The 15,080-nt window shown below is 37.3% G+C and overlaps 1 protein-coding gene across 1 annotated transcript in view; it reads left to right on the top strand.

Annotated features, from left to right (window-relative positions):
- Window positions 1–15,080, top strand: part of camkmt (calmodulin-lysine N-methyltransferase) — a 111,163-nt gene that overhangs the window by 87,144 nt on the left and 8,939 nt on the right. The window contains exons 7-9 of the mRNA XM_077237278.1: window positions 1,683–1,749; window positions 2,821–2,895; window positions 12,376–12,439. Of these exons, the coding sequence (XP_077093393.1) occupies window positions 1,683–1,749; window positions 2,821–2,895; window positions 12,376–12,439 (206 nt within the window). The remainder of the gene's footprint in view (window positions 1–1,682; window positions 1,750–2,820; window positions 2,896–12,375; window positions 12,440–15,080) is intronic.

The raw sequence follows: 15,080 nt of genomic DNA, 5'->3' as shown, positions 1-15,080 counted from the left end.
CATTATTTAATGGCTGTTGCTTTCTTGAGCTTTACAAACTCTATAAAGCAGCAGTCATGAAACTTTGGAAGACTATATCGACAGGTGTTACACAAGAAGTGCAGTTTTGATCATGTTGTGTCTCGGTTCAGCGCTGACCTCTCCCCCAGTGGTCTTTTCCTGATGGGATTACACTGTAAGCTTTCCACTCACTCTCTCCTTAGCAGCAGATCGCACCAGTGTACTGCGCGCACCCAGCCTCTTCCCCTCTTTCATCGAGGGATTTGCCCTCCATCCCTGCGCTATAGATTGGATTTGCTACGGTTGTTTTCCATGGAGCGAGAGGGAAACCGGGGCAGAAAAAGCGAGAAATCGTAATTGAATTAGTTTAAAACAGTCGAAAGGTCTATTCATAGATGCACTGACATCAATCCCGCGGTATAACCACAATGGATGGAGGCCCATCCGAAGAGATGGCCGCAGGTTAAAAGCCTCCCTATTGATTACCTATGATGATGCTTTGCATGAGTTGGTTTTGAGCTCAGTGGTAATCTGAGGATGAGGTGTGGAGAGAAAAGGAAGCAAACGGACTCTGTGGGTTGACGTCATGTAAGAGGGCCTGACATAATAGAGTAACATGGTTAAACAAGAAATCAGCTTGTGAAATAGGCTCTAAGTCAGAAGGATAAAAGAAATGATCTTGCTATTGTTCCACAGTGTCTCACCTACATCTGTCTGTCTGTCTGTCTATCTACTCTTGTTTTTTTGTTTTGTTTTTTTGCTCACAGACCTCATGGTGATGAAAAAAAAGAGATGGGAGAGAAATTTGTATTTCAATTCTTTTTGCGTTCCCCGAGAAACTTTGCAAAAGTTTGAAACACTTGCTAAAGCAATGAAATACCTTTTCCTCCTACCTCATATATTCATTTTTTGGAGAAAGGCAAAAGTTTTGCTTGACAATTTATGTACAATGCAATTATGTACAGTACAATTATAATGGTATTCATAATGTACATTGTAATGCATTATATCATTTCATAAATAATTGTAACCAAAGTTAAATGAATTATAATATTCACATCTGACATTGGTTGTTTGTCATGTTTCTTAATGTATTATACTTTATAAAGGTGTAACAATGTATTATAATATATTATGATTATTGTATACATTATGATTATTTATTAGATCATACAATGCATTATAAGGTTCATTACAAGGCTTATGCATTGTAAAAGTATAACACTTTTATAATGCATTATACATAAAGGCTACCAATAATTTTTCTTCTCATCTCATCCCATTTTTTTATTTATTTATTTATTTATATATTTAGTTGTTTACTTACTTATTTATTGTGATGATAATTGATACATTGTTTTCAATAATAATACGAATAATAATAATAAAGTATTTTTAGAAAAGTTTTTTGTTTGTTTGTTGATTAGTTTAATTGAATAGTGAAGGAAAGCAGCCATCAAGTGTCCAGCAAACCTGGGAAGTCCTTCAGTACCGTTTATAAATCCTCCCATCCAATTTGTGTTATTTCATACTTTTGTGGCATTCACTATTATGGGAAACGAGTAGGTGTGTTTAAACTTTTGACTGGTGGTAGTAGATATATCTGTCTTCATGAAGTTGATGTTTGATTTTCATGCTTTTATTAATTAAATAGCGTTGCATTTCTTGACAAAGAGCACCAGATGTGCGCAGTGTAATCGAGAGGAACAGACGAGAAGGGCTCTTCCTGTCTACCAATGTGTCCAGCAGGTAAGACCTCTCATACACCTCCCAATATCTCTGATAATGAAAGACAGAGCACTAATATTGCTTTTACATTACTCCCATATGAAGGCCATCTCTTATGTCAATACAAATTCAAGTGTCATTATTCACTGTGAATGTGAGTTCTTTGCGGAGTTGAGCATGCCATGAAGTATAGGACAGTGTTTTTGGGTAAAGAGGCATTTATGGCACTTGTGTTTGGGAAATAATAGTGTCAATAAGTTGCCAAAAATGAGGTCGCAAAGCTCTGTGTCACTTCCTGAACCCAGTTGGCCTGGTAACGAGGTATCCACAGCCCGCGGAGCGAGCGCTACGCTCTCTAACGCGCTAAGATGGATCCAGGCAGAGCGATGATGAGCCACTCTCCGTGATTGAATGCCCTCATCTAGAAAACTCAAACACACACACACTCTCTAGCACCCCTCTCTCACATTTGCCAAAACACAGCTCATTCTCTGTGCACACCATCACGCAAATGCATTATCACCTAAAAAGTAATTTTGGCACTCAGTGATCTAACCACTCTCTCCTCCTCTCGTCTCCTCTCTTCTCTCTTGCTCTGCACACTTCCCCCTCCCTGTGTATTTACACTGGGCTGATGAAGTGAAAGAGTAAACGTATAATTAGCCTGCATTACTTTGATTGTTTTCTTTAGAGATTAGGCTTCCTGTCAGAGCGCGCGGTTTGAGTGGGGTGAAGGTCGCGTGTGATTGGTTGAGGGAGGGGGGGGGGGGTGGATTCGCTTTCTCAAGTCAGTGAATAAGCGGTGCGGCCCCCCGCTGAGAGAGGAGATTGTATTTCCACAAGACGTAATTTTTGTTTACTGACTGTTAATAATGGCTAATTAATAATCAGATTTGCTTGCCTGGAAACCGGCCCTAGCACTTAAAGAAAAGAGAGAAGACGATTGCCGTCAGACAACGGTGCAAATAAAACGAGTGTCAGGTGTGTGAAATGTCTCTGGACGCATCATTATTATGGGGGTCTTGGATGAATGATAAATTGTGCAACAGGCTTTATGACGCAGCTATCATCCCTGGTTCTGTCCTCTTTCAGGGTGGTGAGATGGGACAATGAGGATGATGTGTCCGCTCTGGATGGTCGCTTTGACGTGGTGATGTGTGCTGACTGGTAGGTTGACCCTTTTGTTGAACTGTCAGTTCTTCAGATATCCACCGTCACCTTAAACACGACACCCGCACAATCCAAAACCGATCTTTCGGTCCAAAACCGCTTTTCTAACACTTGATTCTGCTGAGCAAATGAAGAAATTCTGTACATCTCTCCAAACCAGCTATTCTTACAGCTATTACAAAATAAATATCATATCTCCCACTTTACTAGCATCTCCAGCCACAATATGTCTACACCCGTAATAAAAGTGTGCACCTTGTGTCCCGGTGATCTGGCATTAATATTCCTGCGCCTGTAACGCTTATCAGATGGCAGACATCAGCTTGCGGATGGCACTGCATTATTTCCCCTCCGCCAGTTCCGCCAGGCATTTCCATTTTTCAGAAATTGCCTCTTTTTCATGCTTGGCGTCCCAGCAAATGGATGTCTTAGGCAAATTGCAAATAATTATGCCTGTGCAAGGAGAGAAAGAGAGCGGGAGCGAGATTGTGGAGCAATACAAACATTTCAATTAGCCAGGCCCTGAACATGTGGAACCATTGTTTTTTTGTTTTGTTTTGTTTTTTGTGTCTGTGTAAATGTGTTGTTGTGTGTGCATTACACTATTCTTTTACACTAAGTAATTTGGGTGTAAATTTTACTACTACATTCAGACTTCATTATGTAAGAGAATTTAATGAGGTATTTTTAGACAATTTGGTAAATCCAGCTTAGGAATGCATCATGTGATCAAAAATAAACACTATTTCTTTATATTGACATGTTAATTTAGTTGTTAAAGGGATAGTCCACCCAAAAATGAATTCTGTCATAATTTGCCAACTCAGTCTCATGCTCTAGTCTAAACCTGTATGAATTTATTTCTTCTGTAATATATTTTTTAGTCTATACAAAGTCAATGTGGGTGTTGTTTTTGAGCCCAAAAACTTATAAGAGGTAATTGATTGCACTATAAAATAAATCCTACAAGTTTCAGAACTCAAAATGTTCTTGTTAATCCAAAAACATATTTTATTAAAACCAAGCTTCCAAAACTTCTAGCTATAGGCCAAACTGTGGTAACTCCAAGTACTTAAAAATAATGTATGGCTAAATTTCACCAGTTGCCATTTTTCAACATCAGAACTTTTCATAGCAATTCCACGTGTGTAATTGCAGGGACGTTGAAATTTATTTTAATACGCAACACTGTTACTCAATTATAACAGTGAGTGTTTACTTAGTGTGGCATGTATGTCAAAATGGAGTATTTTAAAGAGATGGTAAAAACTGAATGGAAAATATCCTATTCTAAATTATGATGTTTTCTGTGTTTAACATTTTGCCAACATTATAAGTGGACCTCAGAGAACATTTATACAAATTTTAGAAATGTAAATCTTATTTGTATTCTTCAGAAGAAAGTTTAAAATAGCATGAGAAGGAGTAAATTATGACTTAATTTAAAATTTCCCCTTTAATGCATAACAAAACATGTCAAATTGTGTACCAGTAATGTAATGTTTGCAGTGTTTTATGTATTTTTAGTAAATCTGCTTATCGAATGTACAGAAAAATTTTATCGGATCAGTTATTCATTTCTGATTCTTTTGTAATGGTCTCTGCTCTCATTACACGAGCTATAATAACCCTAATTAGTACTTTAATTATATACATTTTTGAATCATATACATTTTTCTATATCAAATTTTACTTAACACTATTATAGTTTATTACATTGTTATTACATTATTATAGGCACAGCTCTAAAGAGGTTGTTCTTTGGCATTGTCGCTATCTAGCACAAAGTGGTGAGGCTGATGGAGGCGGGGAATAATGATACCTGTGTGTTCTCTGGCGATGATCACTAAAGCCTGGTACAGCCTACTATTATTCTAATGTCAGACAAATGGCAGCTAATACGCAGGTAAAATGTGCAGCAGAGGGCCAGCATGAGATTGATTTGTGTGTAGTAAGAAGATGCTCTGTGTGTGTGTGTGTGTGTGTGTGTGTGTGTGTGTGTGTGTGTGTGTGTGTGTGTGTGTGTGTGTGTGTGTGTGTGTGTGTGTGTGTGTGTGTGTGTGTGTGTGTGTGTGTGTGTGTGTGTGTGTGTGAGAGAGAGAGAGAAAGTGGAAGAATGTATGTGAGGATGAATCACGCCGCGTTGGCTGTCCCCCCGTGGCTTGCGCTGGCAACTCATCTGTAATTGCCGTCGTCAAGAGAGTGATCGCTCGGCGATTAACGAACATAGCCATGCTGACGATCACCTGCGAAAAGGTCAACAGCCACACTTCTGCTCCAATTAATTATAGTCTTTCAGACAATCATCAAGAAAGGTAGGACATAATGCGGCGGCGCTCGCGCTAGGAGAAGAGAGAGAGAGAAATAGAGACGTAGCCTCAGGTATGATAGCAGAAAGTTCTTCCAAAAGACAGCCCTATGTTTCACCTCGTCTTTGTCTTCACAAGACTATGCTATTCTTGTCTGTAAACTATGTTTTATAACTATGCTAAGAGTTGACAAAAGCATGAAATTAGCACTTAAGGCCCGCAGCTCTTTACTTGACTTGTGCGGTTTTGTTTGAGACTATATTTCCTCACTGATTAGCAGTCATATCTTGGTAACACTGTTATTAACAAATAATGCTTAACGTATCATTAAAGGCCCCCTGAAATCAAAATTTTAGTTTTTTAGCTTTTAGTATGAATATGTTAGCTTTAAAGTTATGAAAAGGCGGGTGTGTTCCAAAACAATGACAAAATTTGCATTTAGGAGACATAAGCATTCAAAACGTACAGTATCTCACTTCCGCTAAAATGGATCACAGATTTTTATGACATCACCACAGACTTCAGCTTCTCATCACATCTTCTGTCCAATTAAATGCTCTCTAGAATCTAAAGCATCCCACCCCTATGCTATAAATACCACCTGGCCAAAGCGACTCTTGACACGTCACGGAGCAATATGGGTTGGAGATCTGTGTTCGGTTGCTCAAACGCTCGAGTTTTATTCCATTTTCCAACTGTATGTCGGTTAAGAATGAAATTGGCTATTTGAAAAGGAGGAGGAGCCATTCAATATGTCCCGCCTTAGCTTCCTGTTTCAGTGAAAATTACGTTAACGCATCATACAAAGCTGCGCATTCCAAGGCACTTCAGTGGGCCTTTAATGTATTTACTGTGTGTTTGCGACTATATAATTAATGTATTTACTGTGTGTTAGTGACTTTATAAGGGAAGTCTAAATATAGTGTAACCCATTTGGGTTTAGCACATTTATATAGCTAGTCACTATATGCAAACATGCTTGCAGGGAGTCTGTTTTAAAGTGCTGTGGCACTCTGGAAAAACATGGTGTATCCCATCACTTAGATCCTTCGTTGGATTCACAGTAACACCAGGTTAGGGTCAAGTATGTGAAGAAGCAGTCAGCCGTGCTCCATGATAAGTGAATCAGTCATCAGTACACACCACTTGATCCCTCCAGCAGTTCCCATGGCAATGGGCACATGAAACTAACAGGTGAATCTCCATACAGTATGTAGGAGAAGATTCCCTTAGGTAAAAACTTAATCATGTCTGTTCCACTTACTAGACAACATTCAAATAAGATGTGTGTGGACATAAGGGAAACATACTTTATTGAAACTGTCTATGCAACGGCTGTTTTGTGACCTCCAACAGCAACTGAACCAAAATTGAGAGCACACGTTGTTTTAGTGGTCCCTGGTTTATGCTTAGACCGCTTTACATACACACAAAACATGGAAGGGCTTTGCTACACAAACACACACACACACACACACACACACGGTGTGAATTCCTGCAGTAGTCTCGTTGATCTCGATGAGAGAGCTGATCTCGGCTTCCTCTAAGCTTCCTGTGTGTGTGTGGATTCCGAGATAAAGGCGTTTGTGCATGTTTATTTATTTATTTATTTTAGTTTTTAAGTTACTGTTTATTCTTTTCTGATTTCTTTCACACCTTTTATTGCTTACTTGCCCATAGTTGAGCTTGCTAGTGCTATTGCCGGCTAATTTTGTGCAATATTTTTCTTTTTACTTTTTTTAAGACATGGTGAGTTAGTGAAAGAAAGATCTGTGTATTTTAAGAGCACCTCACCATAACAACCTATTTGTGTCACCTGTCATGCTTCATTGTTTAGCCCTTTTAGCTATAATAATAGTACACAGAAAAAGATAAAGTAATACATTGATATAAAAAATAGCACTGAAATGGGACCGGTCAATCATTTTCCCAATAGCGCTGAAAACGCTTTAATTTGCCAATTTTTTTAGATGTAGTTTACATAAATTGACCACATCACTCAAAGCATTTCAGTGTTGAGTTCTGTGTATTGTGATTTCTAGGTTTGAAGCTTTTCAGTCAGCTGAATTAGTGATTCAGGCTAATATCAGTTAAAAATTTTGACACAACTGACTGAAATTTTTCTTATGATCTTAAAAGCCTAAAGATTTAAATGCAGTTTGTTTTGTGGACAAAAAAAATCCAATGTATAATATCTCAAAACAAATTCAAATTAAACGTAGTTTAAAAATGGATGATTAAAAACTAGCCATCAAGTGCCCAAGACACATGTGTAAAAGTTTGATTTATTTATTTGTTTATTCATATATTTATTTACATATAATAATAGCCATACTTCGATTTGTGTTTTAGTGTCCTAGTGTCACAGTTTTAGTTCATGGTTTTAGTATGCATTTTTCTGAAACTGTGAATAGCCTATAATAAAGAATAGGCAGTTTGTCAAGTCAAGTCAAGTCACCTTTATTTATATAGCGCCTTTTACAATACAGATTGTATCAAAGCAGCTTCACAGTGATAACATGAAAATAATATAACAGAGTTTGTTTCTAAAAGAAAATTGCGTCAACGTCCACCTTAAGTAATGCAGATCAATAATATTATTGAATATTAAATGTCCCCAACTAAGCAAGCCAAAAGCCAAGGCAAGTTTGTGTGTGTATATTATTGATGATTAGAGTTAAAATCCTTCATATAGAGATTGTGTATATATATATATATATATATATATATATATATATTAGGGGTGGAACGGTACATGTATTCGTATTGAACCGAATCGGTACGGGCGTCACGGTTCGGAGCATGAATTAACACGGAGAATGCACGCTATAAAAATAAATAAAACTCGCGTGCAAATTAATTAATGTAATGCGGAACACAAATAGATACGCGGGTCCTTTAGGGACACCTTATCTGTTGACCTGCTAGGTTTGTTTACTTTAGCCTGCCTCCGTAGGGCAAGCCTCCGCTGACCGCGCGCGCGCCTTCCCAAATGGACAAGGCATACTTCGCGCTCGCCGGTGTACTATTCTTTGAAACGACAGTGTGCAACTCGGTGTAATTGTCCTAAACCATCAGGAATTAGTGGTGAGAAGTAAGGCACACACGTGAATGTTTATTTTAGTACTTTACTACCAACACTTTAGGACACCCAAACCACACTACTAAAGAATTGTGTCTTCTGTGTACCGTTCCACCCCTAATATATATATTATGTGTGTGTGTGTGTGTGTGTGTGTGTGTGTGTGTGTGTGTGTGTGTGTGTGTGTGTGTGTGTGTGTGTGTGTGTGTGTAGTTAGATAGATAGATAAACAGTCTCTTCGTATATGAAGGATTTTAACTCTACAATCATCAATAATGTCAGTCTTAAGCTCCTATATGATGGTATGATTTTTATGAGTCATTTATCTGCCTTCACTGAATCCTTGAGGTTTCATTGTGGGGATTAAGTTAATGCACCCTGGATTAGGTCAGATAAAGTATTAAAATTGGGTCAGAGTGGCAACCCATTCATATTTTAATCTTACTACCGCCACTTCAGATTAACACGGTCAAAAATATTTCAAGTCCTACTTACTATGCATGTTTGCTGTGTATGGTTTTGTTTAGAGTCATGTACTTCTGTAATATGCTACCACACTTCTATATATAGCATTGTGAATGCACTGTTGTTCACACAGGTTAGGCAAGAGAGAGGGATTTGAATGTCAGTTATAGCCACTGTTTTGGATGACGACACAATATCAACAAGCAAATCTTGTGGCTCAAGGGCAAGGCTCTGATTACTGTAGGTCCTGTGGCTGATGGTCATTAGCTTTTAATAAACAGAAAATGCTTTTTGAGAAGCAAAATGAGAAGCAAGCATTACATTAATGACAGGTCAATATATGGAAGTAAAGGAGGAAGTGCCATTGGTGAAGACGAAAAGGTTTTGTTTGACGTACCCTGTCAAGGCTGATGTAGCCAGTCGAACATTCCTGCACTCTCGCCCCTAAACTCACCCTCTATTGTCCGGACTGACCTACTCAACCCAAAACACAGGGTCAAAAGTTTAACTGCTAATGAAACGCTTCGAGCCATCACACCCGTGACCGCTAGACGTGGCAAGTGAGATCACGCAAATATGGTTTAATCAACATAACTCTGACCTTTGACCCCTAGCAAAAGAGAACAGTGTTTTTAGCAGGGTCAGATGTGAATGGACTCTTTTGCTAGTAAAAAGTTCACTGCTAAAGTCAGTCTGGATTTTAATAATTCTACTAAAAATTGTGTTTATTTAAATTTCTAGTCATCAAAGAATCCTGAAAACAATGTATCATGATTTCCACAAAAATATTAAACAGCAGAACTGTTTTCAACATTGATTATAAGAGGTACTGACCCTAAATAACTGTGTGTGTGTGCGTGTAGCCTGATAAACCTTACATTATGGGGACAAAATGTCCCCACAAAGATGGCAATATCCAAAATCCTTGTCCTTGTGGAAAAATGTATTATGAAGTTTATAAATCATATAAGTGATGTATTTGAAAATGTAAAAATGCAGAAAGTTCTGTGATGGGTAGGCCTACTGTAGGTTTTAGGGATGCATCGGTATCGGCTCCGATACTGACATTTTTGCCGGATCGGGTATCGATCAGACGAGGCCGATCCAAATCCGATATTGTGCGTATAGGCCTACTATTCTGTGTTATTGTTAAGCCCCACAAAAGCACCAAAAACATTATAAAGCACCAAAAACATTATAAAGCACCATAAAGTTTTTGTGGACTATATTACAAGTGTTCTGAAGCCATTATAATATAATGTGAGATAGAAATGAACATTTAAGTCATTAAACTCAAGATCACGTAGACTTTTCCATCCGCTGCGGCTGTCAGTCATTCTTCATTCAGTATTCAAACAGTGCGTCGCGTTCGGTTACGACAGTCAACATGATGAAACCCTCTCCAAGATGATTCAATGTTACTATTATTATACTTGATCTGTAGATAAAGTTCTATGGTTTCGCATAAAACAACTTTATCTTGTTGGACTTTATTGCTGTAACGTTAACTTAATCATGTTTCTACCGGGTGTCTGTTAGATCACATCACTAGAGTAGAGTCCACTATAATTGTTCTTCACGCGCACAGTAACTAAAATTTAAAACTGTTAAAATAAAAGGCTCAATAAACTATTGCATAGATAAATACTGTATAATACACTACGCATCAATATGTTTTTCGTTTGTGCTTTGAACTTTTCAATGCGGACTCGACGCGCTTTGACTCCGTGTTGCTTCAAACGCATCATTTTGCGCTCGGGATGCGCATAAGCGCTTTGTGCCGCGCTGTATTGCAGCCTTTAATAGAGGGGATGCATTAACGTCACTTTCCCGCCGGAACACGCCCCCTCAGCCGGACTGAGTGGCAGAAGAGCAGCTGCGTGACTGGATTTAATAGGGGAAACTGCAAAAACGCAAGTAAAACAAACGATTATCAGTTTAAACTAAAGATTGGACTCAATGTAGTGTTCCTTACAACTTACTAAAGATCCAGTGATCCATGGATATTGACATGCAGCCAGAAATCGTGTTTCCTGACATTTATATGGAAATACATACAGCAAATTTGCCTGTGAACGCTTTATATAATTACAATATAGGCAGGTCTAAATCCAGGTGATCACTTATATCAATGTTATATATATCATCATATCGTCTAGACTTAAACTTGTATAGTTTTTTGTCAGTGTTTATTTAAAAATGTCAAATTATACAGAATATACAGTGGTAAATATTTGATTGATGAGTTGTCACTGAAATATATAACAATACAATATATAGAGAATGGTTTTACCACTAAATTCAGCACATTGACACAAAAATGATAACTGCAAATCCACCTTTCGCTGCCTGGAGTCCAGTTGTTTCTATGAATTGCAGCGATCTATTTGCTTCTCTGTTCTGTAGCTTTCGTCAGTCTGTAAAAATATACCTCAGATTTCTTGTCAAATGTAGTTGTACAGTCAATCGCTAAGCTCGTTCCCGTTTTAGATGTGTTTTTTGTGTTTTTCACGGCATTCACGCTCAAAACCAATGCTGCCGCTCAGTCTTTTTGCCACTTAGTGGGCGTGGCCTCAATCACGCCAGCTGACGGTGACGTCACTCGCATTCCCTCTATATCATAGCTAATACAGTGACGCAATGAAAGATTATTAATGGCCTTTCTTGTTCTTTCCTATCTATCAAATGTTGCTGCCTCATTAAACAGGTGTGCTATACATTTAAGACATGTCTCAATTGTATAGTAGCCTATAGCTAGGCTATATATATAAAATAATTTTTGTTATCTTGTTTTTCATGAATGTATTTTACAATACAAAGAGCAATGTGTAACGTTTTACCAGATTTAGTGTTACACTTATTGTCTCTTATTTGTTTTTTTCACTAAATTTTCAGATTTTATACAATTATTGTGGACTTATGATTCTTCCAGACTAAATTTTACTGCTGAATTATCCACTAATTTAGTTTATAAAAGCATTTTTGTCATAGATTATGATCATATATTTTTTGGATTTGTTTTTCTTTATAATGAAGTTATCTGTATTAAGTAGTGATTATCAGTTCAACACATAGAGAGTTATATAAATTCTAATTAATACAAAAATAACTGTGTTGGTATCGGATCGGTATCAGTCGATACTCAGAATTTTTGGTATCGAATCTATTCTGAAAAAAGTGGTATCGGTGCATCCCTAGTAGGTTTAGGGGTACGGTTAGTGTAAGGGGATAGAATATACAGTTTGTACAGTCCCCATAATAAAACATGAAAACACAACGTGTGCGTGCGCATTTTATATATATATCATATATATAATCACACACACACATGTATTAGTGTTGTATTATGTGAACGCCACCTGATACTTCCCTGATCATTCATCTCTGCTAGAGTGTGTGTTTTACATTTGATTTGAATGCTGTCGCACCTCTCAAACAAGATTTTTTCACATCTGAGGGAAAAAGAGAATCTGCATCTACAAATAGTTTTTTTTGTTCGCCATGCTGGAGGATTTATTCCCAAACAATGAAAATAAATAACATGCTGCTTTATCTGGAACCATTATCATTGCAATGCATTCTAATCTTTCTAGTTTCTCTGTCTTTCTCCTTTTCTCTTAGTCTGTTTCTTGACCAGTACAGAGGCAGTCTGGTTGATGCACTAAGAAGATTACTGCGACCTGATGTAAGTGTGTGTGTGTGTGTGTGTGTGTGTGTGTGTGTGTGTGTGTGTGTGTGTGTGTGTGTGTGTGTGTGTGTGTGTGTGTGTGTGTGTGTGTGGACTCTCAGTAATTAGTTGCCATGCAGTGATTGAGCGAGTAATGGAATGGCAGGATTAATATCATGTAATACTTTAATACTTATTATGTGCAACTTAGATTGGGTCATCTCATCTATTTTATGCTCTGCACTAATCATAAGACCCTCAAGTCCTCTTTCATGCCCCCTTGATATATAAGACCCTGTACAGCAAATGAAAAACACTTCAATGATAACAATGGATTTGTATATATCTTTAAGGTTTTCATGTGTCCACTTTTATATTTGATGTCTTGTTGAGTGTGGTTTGCGTGTGTGTGTGTGTGTGTGTGTGTGTGTGTGTGTGTGTGTGTGTGTGTGTGTGTGTGTGTGTGTGTGTGTGTGTGTGTGTGTGTGTGTGTGTGTGTGTGCGTGTGCGTGCGTGCGTGCGTGCGTGCGTGTGTGTGTGTGTGTGTGTGTGTGTGAGATAGAGAGTAAGTGTATGTGAAGTAAGGCCAAGAAAATAATTATATTTGGGTGTTTTCAACTATTCTCCCTTAAAACACAATTTATTTAATTTGTTGTTTATTTAATTTGTTTACTGTCAAAATTTGGACAAACATGCATCATGCATTAAATTCTGTCGTTTCCATCACAAATCAAATTAACATTCATTTTCGGATGAAACTTAATTTTATTAATAATAAAGTAATTAATAATACTTAATAAAACACTAATTTTATTTAAAAAGAATAATAATATGAAATAGATTTTTTTTCACATTTGATATTTTATACCAAGCATGGTCTATGATTACTTGTGTCTGATTAGCTTGTCAATAAAATAAATAAACAAATATTTGTTTATTTATTAAAAATTCTAATATTTTTGGAATTTATAAAATATTTTTTAAAATTTGGAGGTTTTCATATTTTAAGGTTTAAAGTCTGTAACAAAATCCATAGAGACAAATCCTTTGAAACGTGGCAGCAATAAATGAAGGCATAGTAAAAGTTTCCAAAACATGTTTTAATGTGAATAACAGAATAAAAGATGAAACTTGTTAGTAATTGTTAACTTTTTAATAATATGCAAATTTTCCTAGTCCTCTTGCAGAGATGACAAGGGAGTAAAACAGATTTATTGTTATGATTTTTCCCCATAGCACTGCTGACCAAATGTTTGAGCGATTTATTGAAACCAATTAATTTCCCTCCTAATGCCTCTAATTTGTTATTCTTAAATGCCACCCGGACAGCATATACAGCTTATTAACACATCTGTAAATATGTGGGTTTGTGTATGTGTGTGCTATGTGCTTTCGGCATACAACCCGTGTAGAGCTTATGAAAAAAATGAAAACATCTGTCAAAAAGATGATCCTGTTCTCATATTAGTTGTTGTTTGTTTCATTTGTGTTGGTGCCCATTTAATTAAAGCAATATTATGAACAAAATATGAAATAATATTTAAAACCGAAGGATTTCAAAGAAACTTTGAACCTTTGGGTAATCCTCTTAGCTTGCCTGGTTGGTCTGGGCTTGTTGATCTATTAAGAGAGAGGATGCGCTTCCAGCCATTGATTGGATTAAGTGAGCTTTAATCTTTTTGTTTATTATCTAATATAATACCTGGGAGAAATCAAATAGAATGTAATGATGCAAAACACCACGTACACTGTGTGGGCTTTGAGATGCAGTGGAGACGAGCTGGACCGGATGGAGAATAGAGCTCAGCCCCCTGCACTAAAACCTTACCAGAGTCTACCACAAATTTTGATTTGAGGGATTAAAATCAAACTGCTAACATTTTCCAAACAAAAAACAATCATACTACCTAACACTGCCTCCCACTGTTTTATCAAACAGAGTCAACACTGGTTGACTCAAAAATTGACTAGTCAGACCATTCATACAAACAAAGCAGTGTTTTAGGGTGTGTTCACACTTTGCAGGTTCGGTTTGATTAAAACAAATTAGCAGTTGCTCTAGTAGTGTGTTTTATTTGAATAAATTGCGAACGTTGGTGCACACTGCACACCAAACAAGCAGACCGAGATCCCTGAAAAGATGGGTCTCCATCCGCTTCCAAATGAACTTTGGTGCTGTTCGACTGAAATATGAATGCAACAAAGACCAAAGACATCTAAATGAACCAAAAACAGGACATGATGTCACAAGATGCGACCCTAAAAAGGACACAATGCTCAAGCACACCTGTTTTTTCTCGTCATAAAAGTTACGTCGTCCATTACAGTTTGGTACAGGCATCGGAAAATTCCATCTCCTTGCAGCAGATCTCCGTATGTGTGCAACGGAAGAATTCCTGCCGCTGTTTTGACTCCTTTATACATTTTAGTAGCTCTTCATGAGCTCTCATCATATGTACGCACATACAACAAGGGCGTTTAGCCCAGCAAGCTCCATTGTTTCGGTTGTTTGGTAAGTTCTGTAAAAATATATATAAAAATATACGTTATAGAGCCTTTTTGGTTTGTTTGGTATCTGCGGGTTCAGTTTTAAAAATGACAGTGTGAATGCTGAGTGAACCAGGAATAAATGTATAATTTTCTTTTTTGGTCCAGACGA

The sequence above is a fragment of the Siphateles boraxobius genome, unplaced genomic scaffold, assembly GCF_051911475.1.
Source record: "Siphateles boraxobius isolate OS27281-9 unplaced genomic scaffold, OSU_SipBor_1 20, whole genome shotgun sequence".
NCBI lineage: Eukaryota > Metazoa > Chordata > Actinopteri > Cypriniformes > Leuciscidae > Siphateles > Siphateles boraxobius.
This window is presented reverse-complemented; position numbering and strand designations above follow the sequence as displayed.